We start from the raw sequence: 26,064 nt of genomic DNA on the forward strand, positions 1-26,064 counted from the left end.
ATGATATCATCTTATTCCTTTCACAATTAAATACATCTATTCCCGCTTTGTTAAAATTAATTGATGGGTTTGGTCATATTTCAGGATATGTAATTAACAAATTAAAATCATCAATCTTGTTGCTAGATAAAGGAGAGAGAGAAAATCCGCCTGTAGCCGTTTCACAATTCAAATCAGTTTCTAAATTTACTTACTTAGGAATACTTATCCTTCCAAATTTAGATTTAATTGTTCAGCATAATTATGAATCGATAAATAATGAAATTAGAGATAGTATCAACAGATGGAGTCTTCTTCCCATGTCCCTTATAGGTCGAATTAATATTTACAAAATGAATATACTTCCAAAATTGTTGTATGTTTTTCAGAACATTCCCTTGCCACCCCCTGCTGACTGGTTTAAAGCATTTAGGAAACTGCTTCTTGATTTTATATGGTCAAACAAACATGCTAGAATAAGACTGTCACTACTCCATTTACCCTACGATGAAGGAGGCTTGATGTGCCCAAACATAGAATGGTACTACTGGGCAGCTCAGCTCAGATCTATAGGGTGCTATTTTTGTAAAAATGACCCTCCCCAGTGGACAGAAATGGAAAGTAACATCTTGAGCCCTCCATTACCTTTGTACCTTTTTTCTGATACAGAAGTTAATTTGATGAAGAAAACTAAAAACCCAATAGTTAAAAACATGGTTAAGGTGTGGTATAATGTTAAAAGGCACATTAAAGAACCAGTTATTTTATCACGGCTAACCCCAATATGGGGAAATCAGAATTTCTCCCCGGGGAGAGCCGATGCAGTGTTTAAACAATGGGCTTTAAATGGATTGGAGAAAATTCAAGATCTATATCCAACAGACTCAGATAACATGATGTCATTTGACATGCTTAGACACAAATACAATATTCAAAGAAAATATTTTTTCAAGTATCTCCAACTTAGAAGTTATATAGGAACAAAACAAAGAAATCTATTGAAACCACCCAAATCTAAGTTCGAAGAAATGATAAGTGAAAATAGCCTTAAAAGAGGAGCAATCTCACAATTTTATAAATTACTATTATCACACTCCCCAGATAATTCAACCTTGAAATTAGAAGCTTGGAAGAAAGATCTGCAAATAAATTTGTCTTTAGATGAGTGGCAAGTGGTTTGCCGTAAAGCACATAAGCAAACTATAAACTCTCGGTTGAGACTGTTACAGTACAAGCGGCTTATGCGTGTTTATGTCACCCCTGCCAGATTAAACCAATACAATCCAAATATCCCAGACATATGTACAAAATGTGGAGACGAAAAGGGTACACTGTTCGATTGTATTTGGGAATGTAGAGAAATTAAAATATTTTGGGGTAAAATAAAGGAAACGGTGAAGTCTATTATTTCTAAAGACCTTCCTTTGGAACCTTCCTTTATAATTTTAGGTCTATACCCCAAGCACATAGGATATGCAAAAAATGAGAAACCGTTTATTGATATTTGTTTGTTACAAGCTAAAATGTTGATTGCACTACATTGGAAATGTATAAGAAGACCAAGTATTGGACAATGGGTTAAACAGATGTTGGCTACTCTTCCATTGGAACGTATTACATACTTGTTAAAAGGAAAAAAGGACTTGTTTGAAGGTATTTGGAGACCCTTCATGCTTTTTGCAGAAGGTACAGACTTAATTGAAGATCAAGAGGAGGAAGATGGTTAGGAAATATTACTCACTCACTGACCAGCTCGTTATGAGTTGGTTGGTCCCTGATATCTTGTGTCAAAGGGCATTATCGATAGTATATATGGTAAAATTGTATTTTGTGTCTGAGAGGATGTTTTGTTGTATGTCATTTAAATACTAAAAAAGACAAATAAACATATTGTTGGGAAAAAAAGAATTGTAATTACTTATCATTCTAAAGGAAAACATTAGAATTGTAAGATGTGAACTTATAATTTTAAATAAAAAATAGAATTGTGAGATGTAAACTTATAATTCTAAAGGAAAACATTAGAATTGTGAGATGTAAATGTAGAATTCTGAGGGAAAAAAAAGAATTGAGATGTAAACTTATAATTCTATAGGAAAACATTAGAATTGTGAAATGTAAACAATTGTAAAGGAAAAATTGAATTGTGAGATGTAAACTTCTAATTGTAAAGGAATAAAATAGAATTGTAATTATAAATCTAAAGGAAAACATTAGAATTGTGAGATGTAAATTTATAATTCTAAAGGAAAACAGAGTTGTGAGATGTAAACACATAAGGAAACATTAGAATTGTGAGATGTAAATTTATAATTCTAAAGGAAAACAGAGTTGTGAGATGTAAACACATAAGGAAACATTAGAATAGTGAGATGTAAACTTAGAATTCTGAGGAAAAAAATAGAATTGTAATTATTTATAATTTTAAAGGAAAACATTAGAATTGTGAGATGTAAACTTAGAATTCTGAGGGAAAAAATAGAATTGTAATTATTTTTAATTCTAAAGGAAAACATTAGAATTGTGAGATGTAAACTTATATTTCTAAAGGAAAACATTCGAATTGTGAGATGTAAACTTAGAATTCTGAGGGAAAAATAGAATTGTAATTATAATTCTAAAGGAAAACATTAGAATTGTGAGAAGTAAACTTTGAATTCTAAAGAATCTTTACAGAATTACAGAATTACACAATTGTAAGATTTATAATTCTAAAGGAAAACAGAGTTGTGAGATGTAAACATATTTCTAAAGGAAAACATTAGAATTGTGAGACGTAATTCTGGATTTTTTTCAAAGAATTCTGAATTTCTATCTAACAATTCTTTTTTTCTCTCAGTTGGGGTATTTCTATCTAGCAATTCTGACTTTTCTTCTCAGAATTGTGACTTTAGATTCTTTTTTCTCAGAATCATGAGGACAAAACAAAAATCTGAACTATAAGGTACAAAGTCACTATTCTTTATTCTGTGATGGAAAAAGCTTTCAAATGAATTCCATGCATTGCATGGAAGGTTCATTAAAAATTCACATATTCCACACAGCGGGAATGAATATAAAATAACTACATTTCCATTTTTTGTGTGTGTGAACTATTAATATGCTAATAGACTGTTTGGCCAAATATATGTTTGGGAAAGAAACAAAGGGTCATCTAAACAGAGCTCACATTAAACGCTGCTTAAACATATTTGTTTGTATTGTCTCTGCTTACGGGAAATGAATTATGGGTGTTTTTCTTTCAAATTCGGTCAGATTCTGTTAAACACAGCTGTAGCTACAGCAACTATCAGCACAGAGAGTGCGTGTGGTTTCTGATTCATGACTTCAGATCAGTGTTTCCCATCACTGCCCTGATAAAAGCCATTATTTGGATGAAGGAAACCGATTCCAGCCATAATTTCTGCTGAGGTTGCGTTTCGCTCCAGTAATTGCGCTCGGTTCCTTACCTGGCGCGGAGTCCGAGGTCAGAGACGGGGTCCCGTCAGGAGGGGCGCTGTCTCCCACCACGTTGGGGTCATGAGGCACTGACGGGGGAGAGGGGAACGACGGATGCCTGGAAACCGACTCCTGCACGAGTTTCTTTGGGACTAAAGAGAGACACATAATTCAATAATTCAGCAAAAATTATACTTCTGCTTGAGTTACATTTTTACTCCCTCACATGTGCGTTAGAAACGATCACCAGTCCATCCAACATACACACAGAAAAACAAGACTGCCTTTGTGCTCTATAAACAGCGAAACAAAAGGAAAATATAGTGGCGATGATCAGGATCCAAGCAGAAGGGATATAATGACCACAAATTGCCAGATTTGAAAGATGAAATCACTTCGATACTGTGGATACTGGTACATGTAAACTTCCCGAAATCAGAGTCGTGCCGTTTTAAGGATTTGTTTAAGTTATGGTGATTTTATTATTGGTATTTGATTATATTTGGCACATGTGCTCAGAATGAGATTTGTGATGTTTTACTCTCATAAGACGCTAATCAATTAGTCATTATGGATCGTGTCAGATGTATCGCCAAATTTGACAAAACACTTTTGATAACTTCTTGTTAGAAGTGAATCTAGAAACTGGACAAATTTAGTGCATATCACCCTAGGAGTTTAAAAAATAAATCTGAAACTTCCCACCAAGTATTGAACAAATCTTAACAGAAATAAAGTGGTGAAATAAAATCATAAAAATAAAATAATTAAAATATAATTAATTTCTGCAATACAAAGCTGAATTTTCAGCATCATTACTCATCTTTAGTGTCACATGATCCTTCAGAAGTAATTTTAATATGCTGATTTGCTGCTCAAGAAACATTTCTGAGTTAAAAACTGTTGAAATCTTTTTGTAACATTATTAACTTTTGATCAATTTAAAGCCACCTTGCTGAGTGAAAATATTAAGTTCTTTCTTATTGACCTCAAACTCTAGTGTAGATTCTGTATTATATATGTCGCTTACATTATTATGTATAACATATAAGACAATATAATATAATCTAAATTATATTAATTTTGCTGCTTAAACCCCTAAACAGACCGCCAATGGCCTCGCAACAATCAGCCAGAGAGATCTGGTTTGCAAAGTCACAGTCACATACACACACACACAGTTCCAGTAACACACAGCATTTATTTTAAACTTTCTCTGAATAAACATGGCACCAAATTTAGCGAAACAGATTTCGGTTAAACTCTAGAGAGGCTGGAAACAGCCTGAGGACACACACACACACACAAACTCATGAAAGCTGAAACACTCACCAGTGCCAGTTACTGATGGCTGGGTTATAACACACACACACACACACACTGTTTCTCTGAGGGAGGTCAAAGTTAAAGACTGACACACTCTGTGTGTGTGTGATTGTAAAGCCCCTGGAGCAATTACAGCCCACTGATTGGGGGTAATTGGAGGCACATGTGAGCTTATGTATATTTATGTGTGTGTATTTATGTATATGGGCCATTCTACAGAATTAGTCCAAAGTCAGAGTTGAAAATGTCTTGAAAAAAAAAGTCTTTTTCCTGAAAGATTTGTATGTGTACAAATTGTATAATATCCAAGGTACACATTTCTAGTACTTGTGCAGTTAATTCTCATAATGTATTTTGAGAAAGTATTGGAATTTTTTTTCCTCTCACTACCGAAACAGTAATAATAATTTTATTAGAAGGGTTATATTGACTTACTAAGATTTTGTTCACATCTAGATTGTAAATATATTTTTTGCTATTTTATTACATTTTTTTCAGAGGCAAATCCATGACAATTTATTTTTTTACAATATTTCTAGTGTAATTTATGAGATGTTGTATTTTAAGTCCAATTTTACTTTGTAAATCATACTGATTTCAAAGTTAAGGATCCATTAGTTTGAATATACATTGAACCAAAAATTATCATAACATTTTAGCTGATAATTCAGTAATTTGTTTTTGACAAAACATCCCATGTTTCCGTAGTGACAGTAATGTTTTGGTACACTGTAAAAAACAATTTGTTGAGTCAACTTAAAATAATTTGTAACCTGGCTGCCTTAAAATTTTAAGTTCAGTCAACTCAAAAAAAGTTTATTCAGCTTGAAATGTTAAATTATACTAAGTGACATCTTAGATATTTGAGTTGAATCAACTTAAAATTTTAAGGCAGCTGGGTTACTTACCCATCTGTTAAGTTTAGTAAACACAAATATCTAAGTTGTTGCTTAGTATAAATTAACATTTCAAGTTGACTAAACTTATTTTAGTTGACTGAACTTAAAATTTTAAGGCAGCAGGGTAACAAATTATTTTAAGCTGACTCAACAAATTGTGTTTTTTATTTTTTACAGTTTATTTTTCTACATCACATAACAGAATTTTAACCCACATACTAGACCACTACTAAAACATACTAACTAAAAATGCATAACTGTACTAAAATTGTCTTTACCTCCCCTAAATATGAGGATTATGTGTTCCCTTTTTGTCACTACCAAAACAATGATGACATGTTTCAGTAGTTTAGACTGTTACGGTAGTGACAATTTTATGAGATAACACCCAAAAAACAAAGATATTACTATCGAAACTTCACCAAAAATTTTGGTAGTGACAATTTGAGATACTTTTGAAGCTAGCTCAAAGATGCTCATCAGCACATGGTTAGCTAGCACAGCTCTGAACAGTTGTACACATACAAAAACTAAATGTTATGGAACTCCCAAAAAAGACTTTTCAGACTTTTAAACACATTTTCACACCATGTAGCTATGAGAGAGAGGGACACACAAATATTTCTTGATCATACATTTATGGGTTTAGTTAAAATCAGTCTCAGCCAGTGGACTAAAACATACACTGTTTCGGTAGTGACATGAAAAATGCGGGACACATTTTTTTACATAAAGTTTCATAACCTACAAAGAAACATTTTTTGAACTTCACTTTTTAAAAGTATCAAAAAGATACTTTTAAAAACAACAATGGAAAAAAATACAATAATTATTTCAATATCACTTTCATAAGTTGAAATTTAGAGGTTAGACTTTGGGACAGCCACCTCCCAATTGAAAGTACCTAATAAATTATGATTTTACATATTAAGCTTACTACTATTATTTTACAGTAAATATTATTGTGGGTTTCAATAGATAATAGAAGCATCTTAATAAACATCTAAGATTTAAATACTTTTAAATACTTTTTAAAATGTGTTTTTTGGTTGTGGGACAGCAGTTTGCACCACTTCTGTAGAATGGCTCATATGTGTGTGTGTGTGTGTTCATTTTCAAACGTTTGTTTTCAAATTCATACAAAATCCTCAAAAATTGACAGGATTAATATATATCCATTGCAAGCTTTTCTTTAAAGTAGCAAGTTGGCATGGCAACTGTATTATTTGACAGTAACATGGCGGAGGAGGCATTCTGCGCCTCGCTTTTTAAAAAAAGCAATACCTGAGCACTACATCTCGCATCTTTAGATGCATTCTGTGTAAACGGCCCCTAAGAAGTCTTGTGAGCTTATAAAGAGCAAGAGCTGATTAATCAGAGCTATCTGTCAAACATCTGTTTGAGCATCCTGACCAGTGCAACACAGCAACATTGTCTCGAACAATAGAGTTCGGAGGCGGGGCTATCTGTTTATACAACCAATGGAAAACAAGGGGTGTGTTCAGGAGATTTGTGTGTGTGCACATAAATGACCAACTTTATGTTTAAACAAAAAGAATAGAGAAAAAACAGAACAGAGAACAGCACAAGAATCAACATGGAAATATTCCTGTCATCAGAGTCAAACTAAACCATTCCAGACCTCAAAATGTGTGTGTGTGTGTGTGTGTGTGTTTTCTCTGGCATTGCACAGCTCTATTATGTGCCGTACGCTGATCTGTGCAGGAAACAGGCACACTTAACTCACTGAAGTGTGGCATTTTGGGACAGCTGGAGTCCTCGCTGCTCAAATAAAGACCTATTAGTATCTACAGCAATCTGTCTGTGTGTGTGATTCTAATAAAAGACATCAATGAACAGAACACCAGCCAAACCACACACCCTGAAACACACACACCACTAAACCACAGAAAGTGCTATTGAGATTCAGTATCAGTGTGCAAACAAAGTACAAATAGTAAAAGTTCATGAAGAAGTGAGCATGTGTGACTTTCAGTGATTTTTCCTTGTTTCCACATGAAACACTGTGGCAACCACTAGCAACATAATGGTGAGTTTTGCACTTGCAAACAGTACTCGTGCAAAATGTTGAACGTGAGTGAGAAAAGCACATGGTTTTATTTGTGTGCATGTGTGTGGCCAACTCCATGAAAACACACTCTCACATCTGCTGACCTTCAGAACCACAGTGGCATTTCCATGACAGTCGCTGATGAGAGAATGATGGTGTAATGTCTCATATCCCACTAACAGACACAGTCAGCAACACTTGACGGCCTGTGTGTGTGTGTGCATGTGAGTGTGTGTTTAGAGAAACATTGCCTGCTTCACTGTCTTTCATTAAAGCAGCTGTAGGAGGAATATCGGGCGGTGTTGTGTGTGTTGTTGTGTAATGGTGTTTAGTCTCAGTCAGCACTGTGATGTTTATATACTTGTACACTATCACACTCCCTGTGCAGAACAAGCACATGCCTGATAAACTCCTTAAAGCTGAAGCATTTTTGAAGCTATTATTTAAAAAATAATGACACACTTGCCAGGCTTTCCATATTTTCATGTAAGTAAGTATCCAATTCTGGAATCGGAATTGATTTTCGATACCCAACCCTAGATAGGACCCAACACTACTGTAGTGTATTATTTACTCACCCTCCATGCATCCTAGGTGTATATGACTTCCTTCTTTCAGATGAATGCAGTTATATTAAAATTTATCCTGGCACTCCCAAGTTTTAGAACGGCATAGATGGGTGTTTCTCTTTATCAGTCCAAAACAAGCCCAGTAAAGTGCATCCATCCATAATAAAAAGTGCCTCACAAGGCCTTCTGTAGCGAATCGATGCATGTTTGTAGGAAAAATATCCATATTTAAAATGTAAGAATCACTTTAATTTAGCTTGCGCTTACAGTTGTACACGGAACTTGCTTCTTTGACAAGGAGCGTGGCAGTACTGAAACACCGTCTAACCAATCACAACACATGTTGTTTTTCGGAAGGCGGGCCTTCATTAAACCCGACACTAATCGAGCCATTTGTGCCAGGCTGGGAGAAATGTATTGTAATAATGTAAATTATGTTAAAAATAATGCGTTTTTCGAACCACCAAGCATGAAAGCATGTTCTAGTACACCCCCAAAACTAAATTGACTAAAGAGCATACTAGGATCCCTTTAAGTCCCCAAAGTTAAATCTACTCTCCTGTATGATTTGTTTGTCAAACAGAATGGTGGATTCAGTGTTACAATTAGTCAGATCGCCTGTCAATCAAGTTGTTTGTGAAGGGTCAATTGCCTAGCAACTTTTATGATGGCTGTTGTTGTCTATTAAATATAAAAATTCAATAAACATTATTTTATATAAATAATAGTAGTATTTAATAATAGTATTTAGTATTGAGAAATGGTGCATTTGTGACTGTGATTAGTTTCATTATTCCGCCATTAGATGGTGACAAGAGACTGCTTTTATGAGTGACTCAACAGTAAACACTTTTATATTGAAAGAGACTGAAGCAGGGCTGTAAACAAAGAAGTTATTTTTACTTTCAACAACACCAGTGTTGCCAAGTCCACGGTTTTCCCGCGGAATGGGGCTACTTTAACACTGTTGCCGCTGGTTTAATCAGCCCCAACAATGTCATATTTAGCCCCTGAAATGCGAATTTACCAGGGGAACCCTGACAAAATGTGTGCATTTTATCCCCCAATTTTTAACGAGGGGCTAGTTTTGGGCTAGCTTTGAGTAGCAATTGGGCGGGTTTTGTTGTGAAAACCTGGCAACCCTGAACAACACCTTGTAAGATGCAGCCAACAAATGCACTGAGCAGCACTATCGTTGGAAATCACCTTTGAAAGGACAGATGAAAGGATAGTATGACAAAGATATCGCAGATTTCCTCAGAGGACATTCAAACTAATGTTTTATTGTGAATATGAGAATGAGCTGAAGATTGAATGCTGTATCAGATGCAGGTAATCACACTCGCTCACTCCATCTCTCTCTCATAATACAGTGAGCTGTTAATACAGTAAAACAATAAGCTTTTAATAAAGCAACTCAACGTTTCTTCATTACTAATTCTAAAGTAACGTTTTGGAATTAGTAACAGAGGCTTCGGCTCAGCTGTAAAACTGTCAAACTTAGATTTGAATCCATGGCAGAGGGTAGTAGTTCTGCACAAAACAGGGTTTTAAAGACACTCTGTTGTTTCCTATGTATTTACACACTCATGCTTCTACAGAAACTTCTACAGAAATGTCCTACTCTGTGTTTATGGAGCAGCTAAAACTTTTGTGTGGTGTCTGTAGACATAAAGAAGAAAAGAGAGACAGCTGTTATCATAACAGAGCTAATATTAGATCCTCACATGAAAACTCTCGGCTCTTTCTCTGTCTCTTAGATGCTCATATTTAGATGCAAGGGAAAGACAAAGTCTAAGATACGAAGTCAAGTTGAAACTTAGGTACAGTATGATTGACGGTGCTCAGTGTTTGTTGCGTATGTAAAATTGTCATCCTATAGCTGCTGAACTCACACAAAAATCATTATTCAACATCAAGGCATTTGAGAGAAACATTTCCCATGATGCCTCACTGGAAAGGGTAAAAACACGCAGCAGGTTTTACGAGCCTTTAAAATAATCAGGCACTAACGTGACACATTCAGACTCACGTTTCACTGTACTGACCCACAGTCAGCTTTATCCGCATGCCGTCTATCAGGAATGCATTCTGGGAATTGCCTGAATTCCAGCCTGATCCCTGTCACAGAACCGGTTCCCTATTCTGTATGAAACAGACGTGGAAAACCACGTTTGAATGCATGCAGGCACATGCATGTACAGCCAAGTCAGCACAAACCACAGACTCCAGTCGAGCAAACTAAAGCTGCTGAGGATTCAACACACAAACACGTGAAGAACATCAAGATGACCAAAGTCAAAATGGTCAACAAAGACGTGTCAATCTCATCCCCAGAGTAAACACACACAAAAGTTTCTTCAGGCACTATTAGATTTCTTAATATTAGATACATTAGATAAAAACTGTCCTGAAAAATGTGGCCTTTATCAATGTGCTATTTTTCATGTCTTTATTGTGTAAAATCATTTCATATCTCATATATCATGCTATTTCCATCATCATCTCATATTTCATATTTTTCATGACTTTTATGTATAAAATCACTTACATCTCGTTTTCCATGTTATTTTTCATGTCTTTTTCATATAAAATCATCACATCTCATATTTCAAGCTATCTGTCATGAATTTTACATACACAATCATTACATATCTCATATTTCATAATTGTTTTATGACTTTTATGCATAAAATCATCATATATCTCATATTTCATGTTATTTTTCGTGTCTTCTTTATATTAAATCATCACATATCTCATAGTTCATGCTATATTCAAGTCATTTATATACAAATTCATTACATATTTCATATTTCATAACATTTTTCATGACTTTTATGTATAAAATCACTACATCTCTCATTTTCCATGTTATTTTTCATGTCTTTTTCATATAAAATCATCACATATCTCATATTTCACACTTTTTCATGACGTTTACGTATAAAAACACTACATATCTCACATTTGATGCTAGTTTTCGTGTCTTTTTTATATAAAATCATGACATCTCATATTAGATGCTATTTTCAAGTCTTCTATATACAAAATCATTACCATATCATTACCAATCATCTCAATCAATCTCATATTTAATGATATTTTTCATGACTTTTACACATAAAATCATTACGTATTTCATATTTCATGCTATTTTTCAAATCTTTTATATACAAAATCATCACATATCTTATATTTCATGCTATTTTTCATTACTTTTATGTATTACATTCATTTAAATTCAAATTTAATGCAGCGCTTCATGTCTTTTTCATAGAAAATCATCATATCTCATATTTTATGCTATTTTTCAAGTCTTTTATATACAAAATCATTACATCTCTCATATTTCATGTTATTTTTAATGACTTTTACATATAAAATAATTACATATCTCATATTTCTTATTATTTTTCAAATCTTAATATACACAATCATCATATATCTTATATCTAATCTCATGTTTTACAAAATGGTTTATTTTGCTCCTTGTTTAGATTTTCAAAACTTTTAAAACATTTTCTTCTTGTCCCAGATCCTACATAAAAATATGAAAATACATTTTTCAAGTTTTGAAAATCTAAACAAGGAGTAAAAGAAACATAAACTTTATTTGAATTTAATTTCAATGAGAAACTTGATACTAAATGTAAAATATGTGATTCTGAAAGAAAAATCAAGGAAAATATCACTTTTAATATATTTTATAATAATTATAAGAATTCTTTATTATTATGATTTATGAGATATATTTTTTTTAATTAGTCTAAGAAGACAAATGAGTCTCCATTTTATTTAAAAAAAAAATGTTTAAAATATCATTTCCACCAAAAAATGTTATTAAACACCATAAATCATTTGAGACGTGGTGGAAATGACATTTGATGGATCAAGAGAAAAATGGCAGAATTCTCTTGTGACGCACATATAAACACTGCTGGACATGCTTAACAGACAAATTCAATAAACTCGGCCGAAAAGTGTCCTTTAAAGGAGTTTCTAAACCTGCAGAGGGCCAAACATGCCCAGAAAGACACTCACTCACACACACACACACACACACTCATAAATGACCGAGCAGTAAAATATCCAAAGAATGTTTTTCTACACACCATGTAGAAACAGAGTGACAGAGAAAAAGAAAGTAAGAGAGAGAGATGGATAATCTTTTCTCTGTGTAGATCCACCTGGACAAACAAAGTCACGTTACAGCATTGTTGCTGAACTCAAAGCCTGACACACACACACACACACAGCCCTGGCTCTGTGTTTATGCTGACATGGCGGACAAACCCACGCTTACCCAAACACATGGGCTCATCGTCCCAAACGCACGCACACAAAAAGAGCCAAAGAACACGATGTGAACATCACGGCAGGACAGCAGATCTACATACGCAGAAACTACAGTCACACATTAACTGCAGCAAATCAGACAAGGTTCTGGACGAAAGCCTGAGAGAATCAAGCCAGAAAACAGTTGATCTTCCTGTGGGCGACTCAAAGCGGCCCAGTCCTGCAATACTCTGCTTCGTTTTGCAGTTTCAGCCTCAAATGAGGCATACTACACACACACACACACAAATCACAAGAGCTCTCCAATCCAGCAAACGTCATCCTGATTGGCTAGTTTTACATCTTAGTATCATTATTCTGCTGTTACAGTTTTTAATTTATATTTTGAATTAGTATTTGAATTTAATTTTCATATTTTCATTTAAAATTTTGAAGTTGTAATAATTTTGCTTTGTTTTTGTCATTGTAATTATTTTTTAAACTACTTTTTCAGTTGAGTTTTATTTTTTGTACTTCAAATTAAACTAACTGATATAAAAATAAGTTAGTTTTTTATAATGTATTTTATTTTAGGTAAGATTTATTTTAACTAACTGACTAACATCTAACTGAAATAAAATAACTTTTTTATTTTATTTATTTATTTATTTTTGTATTTCAGTTAACCTTTTTTAATATTTAAATAACAGAAATGAGATATGTTGCCTTGGCAACTAACTGAAATAAAACAAGTTTACATTTCATATTTTATTTATTTATTTATTTTTGTATTTCAGTTAACATTTAAATAACAGAAATGTGAAATTCTGCCCTGGAAACTAACTGAAATAAAATAAGCGTTTTTGTATTTATTTATTTATTTATTTATTGTTAAGTTAACATATATTTTAATTTGTAAATAACAGAAATTAGACATGTTGCCATGGCAACTAACTGTAAAATAATTTCACTTTTTAAAAAAAAAAAAATATTTCAATTAACAAGTGCTTTCATTTTTAAATAACAGAAATTAGAAATTCTGCCTTGGCAACTAACTGATTTTTTTTTTTATTTGAGTTGACATTTTAATTAAAAAAAACAAAAACAAATTAGAAATGTTGCCTTAGCAACTAAATTTAAATAAAATAATTTCCCTCTTTTATTTTTATTTGAATTAACATTTATTTTAATTTAAAACAGAATTAATTTCAAACAGAAATCAGAAATGTTGCCTTGGCAAATAACAAATAAAAGCAGCTTACGTTATTTAATTATTTATTTAAGTTAACTTTTTTTTTTTTACATTTTTAAATACAAAATGTTGTCTTGCAACTAACTGAAATAAAATGTTTAAATTTTTTAGTTTCAGTTAACATTTATTTTAATTTTTAAATAACAAATTAGAAATGTTGCTTTGACAACTAACTGAAATAAAATACGTTTATGTTTTTTATTTATGTATTTCAGTTAACATTTATGAATTAATTTTAATTTTTAAATAGCAGAAATTAGAAATATTGCCGTGGCAACTAACTGAAATAAAGTTTACATTTAAACTTCTTTTATTTCAGTTAACATTTTTTATTTTTATTTTTAAATAACAGAAATTAGAAAAGTTTCTTTGGCAACTAACTGAAATTAAGTTTACATTTTTAAATTATTATTATTTTTATTTCAGTTGACATTTATTTTCATTTTTAAATAACAGAAATTAGAAATGCTGCTTTGGCAACTAACTGAAATTAAGTACGTTTACGCTTTTAACTTTTTTTTTATTTCAGATAACATTTATTTTAATTCATTTATTAATAATTTATTAATATATGAATAATGTTTATGTTCATGGCCAGATTAAACTGTAATGCAAAATACTAAAAAGTCTGGCTGAGTTAAACTAGGTCAAGGTCAGAGGAAATTCCTCCAGGGAGATTTAAAACAGTGTTTTCCGGTCTACAAATAAAACACTAAATCTGCAATAAGACGGAGTAGTAAGGAGTTAAGTCACATATTAATCCCTTAAAACTCTACCAAATATGAACAGAAAGATACTCAACCTGATCTGTACATCATCCAGTTCACTTACAGTAACCCGTGGACTAGTTATTTCTGACTGATTGTCTGGTTAGGCCATTTTTACTCCACAACTGTCTTCAGTGGCTCAAAAATAACCTGGCTCAAACAAGCCTAAACTGGTTGTGTCTAGTTTATGAATGTACCTGCCTGCAGAACACAAGACTAGTTTATTACTTCAGAAATAACACACACATTATCAACTCATTTCAAAAGCCTGAGTTTGTATATGACTGCATCACAGGCCTGTAAAATTAAACACAAATGAAACACGTGTGAGCTGAAGATTATAAAAGCGGATTGACCTCATAACACGGTTCATATCTGTGAGGGAAACACAAACTCAAAGCGTCTGTTTACAGTGAGCAGTTTTAATAAGCGCACGCCTGCTGCGCTCACATCTCACATGATTAAAAATAAAGCTGCGAATTCAGTTGCTCTGTCTGGTGAAAACCAGTGCCAAACTCTCGCTCCGTCCCGACAAATTAGTGTTAACAGGCACGAGTCTGGCCAATAAATCCACATATGTTGCAAATATTCTCTCTGTGTCTCTAAACAAGGCTGAAAGTCTCACAAACGCATACTGTACATAAATACACACACGTGCTGTGGATATTAATGGACTTGGGAGCCATTTAAAGCTCTGTAGCACAGAGACAAACTGAGAACAACTGGTATAGATCATACAAATATACACAATACAAATATAGACAAACAGTCAGTATGAGCAGATGGATTCAGTTTTTTGCACACCAAGGCTGCATTTATGTGGTCAAAAATACAGTAAAATCAGTAAAATTGTGAAATAATATTACAATTTAAAAAAACTGTTTTCTATTTGAATATATTTTCAAATAAAATTTATATCTGTGAAGCAAAGCTGAATTTTCAGCATCATTACTCTAGTCGTCAATGTCACATGATTCTTCAGAAATCATGCTAATATGCTTTCTAAAATGTTTTCTGTCCAAAAATCCAATATTTCACAGACAAAATCATTGTAAAGGCTGTAAATGCACACGGATATAAACCTATGCACACTGAATCCTGGAAAATATCTAAACCCTGGCAATCAGAGACTGGCATTTTGAGAAATTGTAGCTATTCAGGAGGTTGTTAAATGTCTACGATGGTTGAAAGCGAGACACCTAAAATAAAACATCTGCTACAACTAACTACATCTGCTCAATCAGTCTTTCCTTCGGGACACAGAGAGTTAACAGAGGGAGGGAGAGAGAGATGAGGGCATGTTTAAAGGGGGGGGGAAACGTGACGAAAAAGCAAAAGAAAACAGATCACAAGAGGAAACCGAAGGCAGATTTTCATTTCGAAACAGAGACACAAACAGACACACACATACACTGCCGTTCAAAAGTTTGGGATCAGTAAGATTTTTAATGTTTTTTAAAGATGTTTCTTATGCTCATCAAGAGCTGTATCGATCTGAGTAAAAATACAGAAAAAAAATAATTTTCTGAAATAATATTATAATTTAACATAACTGTTTTCTATTTAAATATATTTTAAAATGAAATTTATATGTGTGATCAAAGCTGAATTTTCAGCATCATTACTCCACTGTTCAGTGTCTAATATGCTGATTTATCATCAGTGTTGAAAACAGTATTTTTTGGGGGACCTGTGATACTTTTTCAGGATTCTTTGATAAATAAAAAAAAATAAAAAACAGTATTTATTCAGAATAGATTGATATTGGGGTTAGTAATGTTTTTTTTTTAAAGAAATTAATACTTTTATTCAGTAAGGATGTGTTAAATGGATAAAAAGTGATAGTAAAGATTTTTCTTACATTTTTCTTTTTAAATTTTGTATTCCATGAATCAAAGAAAAAAGAATCAGAGGTTCCAAAAAATATTAAGCAGCAAAACTGTTTCCAACACTGATAATAAATCAGAATATTTGAATGATTTCTGAAGGATCACGTGACACTGAAGACTGGATTAAGAAAAGTATTTATTTATTTTTGTATTTTAGTTAACATTTATTTTCATTTTTGTACTTCAATTTATTTTAATATTTAAATAACAGTAATTAGAAATGCTGCCTTCATTGTAAAATTCAGGGTTTTGTCACAGAAATAAATCATATTTTAAAATATATTAACCAGTTTTAGAAATAATAAATTCTATTTAAATAATAGAAATTGGAGAAATATATATATATATATTTTAACATTGATTATAAATCAGCATATTAGAATGATTTCTGAAGGATCACGTGACACTGAAGACTGAAGAATAATGATGCTGAAAATTCAGCTTTGCATCACAGGAATAAATTACATTTTAAAGTATATTAAAATAGGAAACCAATATTAGAAATTCTAATAATATTACTGTATTTTTCTGTATTTTTGATCAATTAAATACAGCCTTGATGAGCATAAAAGACTCAATTAAAAATCGTACTGCTCCCAAAGTTTTGAACGGCAGTGCAATGCATGTCAAATGTGTGTTACAGTAAATCTTTAAATAATCACAGACACACACCTACTTACTATTTCACACATTTTTAACCTGCGTGTCAATATTTCCCAGTAAAAATTCCCAGCAAAATTCTCCTCAAAGTGAGCTTCGTACGATTTTTTTAAAAAAAAAGATTTTATTAAACACTCTCTTTTGCTCGCCAAGGCTGCATTTATTTGATTAAAAATGCAGAAAAATCAGTAATATTGTGAAATATTTTTACTATTTAAAATATTTGCTTTATATTTGAATATATTTAAAAACATAATTTATTTCTGTGAGGAAAAGCTGAATTTTCAGCATCATTACTCCAGTCTCCAAGGTCACATGATTCTTCAGAAATCATTCTAATATGCTGATTTGCTACTCATTATAAATGTTGTTAAATAGAAATGTTTTGTAACATCATAATTTAATGCAATCTTGCTGAATTAAAGTATTAACTTCTTTTAAATATGTCTTGTTGTCATTATATATATAATAACAATTTTCTTCTAGGATTACGGTAAGGGTTTGGCTTAGCCTGTAGTCATATAATTAACCCTTACATAACAATAAAAGTTAAATCAATGTGCGTCAAAGTGATGTTTACCAAAGCCAAGTAAACGTGTGTGTGTCACGGCTATAAAGTCGGAACGTGTTGCTATGTGGTTGCTGGGATGTTCTGGTTGGTTGCTAGGTGGTTGTTTACATAAAGAGTTCACGCTCATCACTCAGTCTGTAGTTAGGCACCAAAATACAGTGATTCAATTTACAAGGTTTGTTCAAATCAGCAAATTCTATGCATACTACATTCAAAGCCTCTCAAACAGTCACTTTATAAAGACAAATCCCTTACAAATACACACACCATGTATAAAAAAAAATCAGAAGTGCACTTACAAACACATGATGGGAATCTGTTCCTCACACTGTTTCTCTTTCTGTATCTCCTCCGCTCAGCGTCTACCTGAGCTCACGTGTGTTCAGAGACGCGCACAGACGCTCCAGCCGTGAAACAAAACTCCACGACGCTCCTCAGACACGAAACACACGGCTGAACTCCTCGAGAGTTTCATGTGACCTCCTGCCTTTCCTCCTTCAGCTCGTGTCTCTTGATTCACGGCTTTCTCTCCAGTGAGAGAGCAGCACTGAGTACCTCCGTGAACATGGACACACTCACACACACACACACACACACACACAGACGGCGAGAGGGGCTGGAGTTACGCTGGAGGGGGCGTGTAAGTTTGACTCGGTGTGTGTGAGACAAAGCCAGACAAAAAGAAACAGGAAGTGACATTAGACATTCATTCAGTGGAGATTGTGGCTTTGGATCTTTGATCTCTCTCTCTCTCTTTGACGTTACTTTGACTTTGTTCCAAAAAGGAAATCTTAGCCAATTTTAAATTAAAGGGACAGTTCACTTCAAAATTAAAAGGCTATTGTCGTTCCAAACCTGTATGACTTTCTTTTCATGCGTAGAACACAAAAGAAAGTTTGATAAACTCTTTTCCATGCAATTACAATAAATGGTGCCTGAAGCTTTCACAGTGCAGAAAGCACTATAGAACGAGAGCAAAAGTGGTCCATACGATTTGTGCAATATATTTCAGTTCATCTGTAGTCATATAATAGTTTTGAGCAAGAAACAGCGCTCTTTAAAGACATCATGAGAGAGCAGCGTTGTTAATGTTAACTAAAACTAAATCTAAAACTATTAAAAAACGTTTATTCAAACTGAAATAAAGCTGATATTAAATAAAGTATAAACATTAGATGCAAAATAGGAAATGGAAAATTTGGCTTGGCAACTAAATGAAATAAAATAAGATTAAGTTAAAATACTAAACTAACGCTAATTAATAAAAATGACAAAAGAACTTAACAAAATTGCGAAAACCTAAATTAAAATTAAAGTTAAAAATTAAAATAAAAAAAGAAAATATAAAAATATATTTATTAATTCTAAATAATATAAATATTTTTATTTTTTTTTTATTTTTTTATCATTGATTATAAATTAGCATATTAGAATGATTTCTGAAGGATCACGTGACACTGAAGACTAAAGAATAATGATGCTGAAAATTCAGCTTTGCATCAGAGGAATAAATTATATTTTAAAGTATATTAAAATAGGAAACCAATATTAGAAATTCTAATAATGTTACTGTATTTTTCTGTATTTTTGATCTAATAAATACAGTCTTGATGAGCATAAAAGACTCCAAAGAAACCAAAGTTTTGAACGGCAGCGCAATGCATGTCAAATGTGTGTTACAGTAAATCTTTAACTAATCACAGACACGCACCTACTTACTATTTTATGTATTTTTTACCTGCATGTCAATATTTCCCAGTAAAAATACCCAGCAAAATTCTCCTCAAAGTGAGCTTGGTACGATTAAAAAAATATATATTTTAATAAACACTCTGTTGCTTGCCAAGGCTGCATTTATTTGATTAAAAATACAGAAAAATCAGTAATATTGTGAAATATTTTAACAATTTAAAATATTTGCAAAATAGGAAATGGAAAACATTCAAAAACAAAAAACGAAGCTTGTTAAAAATACTAAATACTATAATAGTATAGAATACTATAATACTACTAAAATAACACTGAATAATATATAAAAATGTACAAAAATTTAAATTTAAAATTAGGAATGTTGCCTTGGAAATTAACTGAAATAAATATTAAAATTAACAGATGTTAAATACAGTAAAGCTATGTAGAAATATATAAAAAAAATAAAAATGACAAAAATGAAAACTTAAATTAAATTAATTGATTGAAAATTAATTATTGAAAACTGAACTAAAAATGTTGCCTTGGCAATTGACTGAAATAAAATAAGTAATAAAATTACCAAAACTTAAATAAATTAAAGCTATCTACAACTATATAAATATATATAAAAAAACTAATAAAAATGACAGACACACATAACACAATTGCTAAAACCTGAATTTAAATGAAATCTAAAAAAACATAAAAATAGAAGCTCATTCACAATATTTAAATACTATAATAGTATAGAAATAATCTTAAAATTACACTGTAAGTATTATATGAAAAAGCTATATAGAGATATATTTAAAAAAAAAAAGACAAAAGCACATAAAAAATGGCTAAAACTTAAATTGAAATTAAAATTAAAATTAAATGTTGCCTTGGCAACTAACTGAAAATAAACTTAAATTAAAGCTATAAAGAAATGTACAAAAAACAAATAAAAAAGAAAAATGCACATAACAAAATTGCTAAATTGCTAACCTTAATTAATTAAAATGAAAACTGAAAACATTAAAATAAAAGCTCATTCAAAATATTAAACACTACATTAGCATAGAAATTATACTAAAGTAACACTGTGAATATTATATGATGATATATAATATTATATTTAATGAAAATTAGAAATGTATTACCAAAAGTTAAATAAATTAAAACTATATATATAAAATATATATATAAACTAATAAAAATGACAAAAGCACATAACAAAATAGCTAAAACCTAAATTAAAATGAAATCTGAGAATATATAAACCCAAAAAAAAAAAAAAAAAAAAAAAAAAAAAAATTGAAATGTGTCCTTGGCAAGAAACAGAAATGAAATAAGTACTAAAATTACGAAAAGTTAAAGTAAATTAAAGCTATATAGAAATATATATATAAAAAAATTGAATTAAAATTAAAATGAAAACTGAAAATACAAAAATAAAAGCTAATTCAAAATATTAAATACTAACACTAAAATAACACTATGAATATTAGATTAGGAACATACAAAAGTAAAAGAAAATTAGAAATGTTGCCTATGCAACTAATTGAAATAAAAAAAGTACTTAAATGACCAAAACTTAAATAAATTAAAGCTTAATAAAAATAAAAAAACATAACAAAATAAAGGTATTAAAAAGTATAATAGTATGTAAATATTACAATATATATATTAAAATACTAAAATAACATTGTGAAAGAAGCATTTGTGAACGAATCATTCTACTCATCACTGAGTGACGAATCAGTTGATTCAGTTCACAAGTGAGAAGAACGGACTTAATGATTCTTTCATGAATCAGACTGATTTGTTTAATGAATTCAGCTCACTGGAGGGGAAGATTGTGTGAATAACAACGTAAATTTTAGTTTGTTCATCATAAGAAGACACTGCATATAACTTCAGAAGACTTGACTACAGTGGATTACTCATATGGACCATATTTATGATGCTTTTGGATCCATTTGAATCTTGAAAGCCTTAGTAATTAAGCCTCCAAAATTTCTACACCGCATCTTCACGACAGACCAGTTTTAAAGCCGTAAACTGTGTAAACACTTACAAATGACATCATGAATATTTCAGACCCAAGAAAAACATCAGGAGGCCAAAAACCGCCACATGAGAGCTGTTCAGCGCACAAACATTCCCACAATCCTCCTGTGTGGCGTTTGACAAGCTCAGTGCTGGACTGAAGCCTGCTGGCCTTCTACTGGCCAATGCGCAGCTATGCAGTTGACCTCTGACCTCAACCACACCCCAAATGACCCATTGAACGAGCTGTACTTCACATGTGTAAACACGCTGTCCTCACACTGCCGATATCCCAGCATGCCGTGTTCTCTCTCAAACATTCCAGCACTCTTTCAAACAGTAAATAAATCACTTTAGCTCGTCCAAGTGTCTTGTAACTTCCAAGCGATCAAACACAAACTCAGGACTGATTTGAGCATGTGCAAACAGCGCTGGCACTGAATGTTTGGGTCATGCAGCCAATCAGATTCACTGCCTTTTAAGGGCAATGGTATGCCGCAACAGACCAAAACACCTCGGCTCGCTCTGTCGGGTCACATGATCCGACTCGTTTCTGTCCGTTTCTCCTGAGCTGAATGCTGTCAGTGGATTTGAAGACATTAGTCATGGTCATTTAACTCAAATTCTGTGTCAGTCACACTGATGGAGCCTCGAAAATGACCTCAAATATATCCACATTTCAGCACAATCATCATATTTCTCCGTTTTCACTTCTTAAGAAAAACACTTTATGAGTGTCACTTGTACACTTTTCGCTTTTAGAACTTTTAAAATAAAATATAAAAAAGGTATTTTATAAAATACATATTATATATATATATATATATATATATATATATATATATATATATATATATATATATATATGTAATACTAATAATACTTAAATAATCATAAATAATTTCTATAGTTACACGAAAAACTTGAATAAAATAAAATGAAAATTAAACAAAAATTAAATGAAAATGACAAAAGCACATAACAAAATTGCTAAAACTTACATTAAAATTAACATAAACACTGAAAATATAAATATAAAAGCTCATTCAAAATATTAAACACTATGACTGCATAAAAAATATTTTAATTTAAATATAATTTAACTTAAATAAATTTAAATATATCAAGTATATGTGAATAAATCCATAAATATTATTTATAATTCATTTATAATTATTTTTAATTATGAATAATTTCTATAATTATATAATTAAAACTTAAAAATACATAAAATATAAAAATAAAAGCTCATTAAAATATTAAATACTATAATAGTACAGAAATAATACTTATTTTTTAAATATTTACATTTAAATATATAAAACATACAATTGAATAAATGCATAAATATTATTTGTAAGTAATGTATAATGTTTTTACTTATAAATAATAAACATTCTTATAAACACATTTTAAAATTAAACAAATAAAAACATCAAATATTTATTAAACAATTGTAATATATAAAATGTATAAGTAAATAAATGGATAAATATTATTTATACATAATATATACAATAATATAATATATAATACATAAATATTTATTTAATTTACAAATATTTATAAATATTTATTTAATTTACAAATATTTATACATTTATATTTATACATATAATTCTTATAAATACATTTTAAAATAAATAAATAAATAATAATAATAATACATACATACATACATAAATACATTTTTCCATAACTTAATATATAAGTATTTTATAATAATTTATAAGTATTATTAATTCAGATATTTGCCATTTGCAAGAAATTAGACAGGAAACAGGTCAAAAACTCTTTCTGATTTGATACAAAATTTTGTAGTAAAAAATGTAAATTAGAAATAAATAATATTATATATACTATATTATTATATACGATTTAAATTTATATTATTTTATACTTTATAATATATTTTTGTTCAAGATATTTATTTATTTATAAATAAATACAATAAACGATTTCAATGAATAAAACAAATTAATTAATAAATAAATACATTATTAAATATTTGTGTTATAATAATCTATAAAAATAATTTCAAAATAGTTAATTAATTAAATACATATCATCATGAAGTTTTGTGTGTGTTTTTTTTATTAAAAACACCATTATTTAATGGCTAATATAACAGAAATAAAAAAATATATATATATTAATATTGACCACTATTAATAAATAATTAAATAAAAAATAATTTATAAATAAATAAATATTTTATAAATAAATCCTTTTTTTTAAAGCTTTGACTCCTCAAGGGAGACTTGGTGTTTTATCAGATATAGGAAAATAGTGTGAGTATAAGGAAAGTCTCGGTCAGGCCTGACTGACATTACCTAGAAAGCATACTTTCAAACTTACAAAAACCCCTACATTCATCTGATTGATAAAGACACGCAAACTCACAAACAGAAAGCTGAGAAACTTGTTCTTATCTTACCGCAGCGTCCTAACCGTCAAAAATTCGATTCCGTGATTATACGTTCAATCAACATCATCAAATCAGCACAATCACTCACAGATGAACACATGAGTTTGGTTTTACAGGTGGAATCACAGCAGAGCAGCGGCTCATATCTGCTCTTAAACCAACACGCTTTCCTCTGTCTGTTTTCACAACCAAACCACACGCTTCCCAAACACGATAACTATGACTGCAATAATAACAATTTGTGAAAGTACAGAAACACCAGTGACACGTATTTGGACAGACAGATGAATCGTTCTGATGTCTGGTCTGGATGTGGAACCAGATTACAGTCTAAAAGAAATACTGCAACTGATCAGACTCACACAAAAGCAGTGCTATGATCTGAACAAACCTCTAACTCTTACGTTATAAACTAGAGGTTAGTTTAAATAGAGTTTTAACTGGTTTCTGATAACTAACACACAAATTGTGTATTGAAAATATGAATAATCCAGCTGTAAAGGTTCAGATGAGCGATCACTGCCCTCTAGTGTTTAAACAATGTCTCAGTCTACAGAGGAGAAAATCACTGCTTTTACTTTAATGTAATTATATAAAATCATATTTAGGTAACACACAAATGGTCATTTAAGAATCATTTGTATTTGGGTGATTCTAAAAAACTGATACAAAATAGCTGAGAAAATTAGATTAGACACAATATGATATGATATAGATATGACACAACATTCAGCTGCATTTTACTGTTATTCTTTGACATATTTTAATGTGTTGAAAATCACAATGTGACATGAGTGACAGTTTTGTGATTTGTGATTTTTGAGAAATCTGTCAGAAAACAGGTCAAAAACTTTGCGACTGTTTTTAAAGAAAATGTCAATATCATCAAAGAAAATATCAGTATCATCAAATCATTCAAAATGATCATGAGTCAATTTAAATTAACATTTATTCATTCATATTTGTTGTTGAGAGTTTTCTTTTAGCCATAAAATAAATCATTAAAAGCAACAAATGAAAAGTGTATATATATATAATAATATATTTAAATTTAATAATTAGATTTTCTAAATAATATATATGTATTTATTTTTAATTTATTTATAATTAAGATATATATAAACAATACATTCAGTGTTTTCTGTTATTTTAGCCATAAATTAAATCATTAAAAGCAACAAATCAAGTTTTCTTATTTTATTTTTTAATATTTTTTGCTCTAATTACAAATAAATAATTTTTAAATATTTATTTTATTTAGTAATTAGATTTTTTAAATAATATATTATCATATGCATTTATTTTTAATTTATTTATCATTAAGATATTAATAAATAAGTGTTTTCTGCTATTTTAGCCATAAAATAAATCATTAAAAGAAACAAATAAAGTTTTCTTATTTTATATTTTTTAAATATTTGTTAGCTCTAATTAAAAAATAAATTATTTTAAAATATTTATTTTAAATAATAATTTGACTTATTTTATAATTTATTTATTTATTTATTTACTTTTAATTTATATTAATAATTAAGATATGAATAAACAACACTTTTTGTGTATTTCTGTTATTTTAGCCATAAAATAAATCATAAAAAAGTTTTCTTATTTTATAATTTTTTGCAAATTAAATTATTATTATTAATTATTAAATATTTATTTTTATTAATAATTTGACTTATTTTATATTATCATATGTATTTATTTATTTATTTATTTTATAAATAAACAACACTTTCAGTATATTTCTGTTATTTTAGCTATAAAATAAATCATTAAAAGCAACACATCATAATATTATTGTACACAATATTTTGCTCCAATTTTAAAAAAATTAAGAATTTTCTATTTATTTTCATTAATATTTACACTTACTTTATAGTATTTTATAACATTTTTGTATTAATAAAGAGCAAACAATACTTTTAAATGCTTTTTAAAAAATCTATTTTAGCCATGAAATAAATAATTAAAAGCAACACATGAAAAGCTTTATTATATTATAATTTTACATATCTTGTTCTAATTTTTAAAAATGTAAGAATTTTCTATTTACATTAATAGTATATTTAGTAGTATTTATTATTTATTATGGTATAACGGTATTTTATAACATTTAAATGTATTAATAATGAATAAACATTACTCAGTGTTTTTTTGTTGTTATTTTAGCCATAAAATAAATCATTAAAAGCAACAAATGAAACATTTTGT

The 26,064-nt window shown here is 30.2% G+C and overlaps 1 protein-coding gene across 2 annotated transcripts in view; it reads right to left on the bottom strand.

Moving 5' to 3' along the window:
- LOC127182948 (protein eva-1 homolog A) overlaps positions 1 to 26,064 on the bottom strand; it is a 61,235-nt gene that overhangs the window by 5,402 nt on the left and 29,769 nt on the right. Inside the window, exons 1-2 of one of the 2 annotated variants that reach the window (XM_051138651.1) lie at positions 17,999 to 18,305; positions 3,429 to 3,569 (exon numbers count right to left, since the gene is read on the bottom strand). Coding sequence is in view for 1 of the 2 variants with exons in the window: in XM_051138650.1 (XP_050994607.1) it covers positions 3,429 to 3,569 (141 nt within the window). In the remaining variant the exon portion in view is untranslated. Of the gene's footprint in view, positions 1 to 3,428; positions 3,570 to 17,998; positions 18,306 to 26,064 lie in introns of those variants that run through there. The other variant, XM_051138650.1, reaches the window with a different exon arrangement.

The sequence above is a fragment of the Labeo rohita genome, chromosome 20 (genome assembly GCF_022985175.1).
Source record: "Labeo rohita strain BAU-BD-2019 chromosome 20, IGBB_LRoh.1.0, whole genome shotgun sequence".
Lineage (NCBI taxonomy): Eukaryota > Metazoa > Chordata > Actinopteri > Cypriniformes > Cyprinidae > Labeo > Labeo rohita.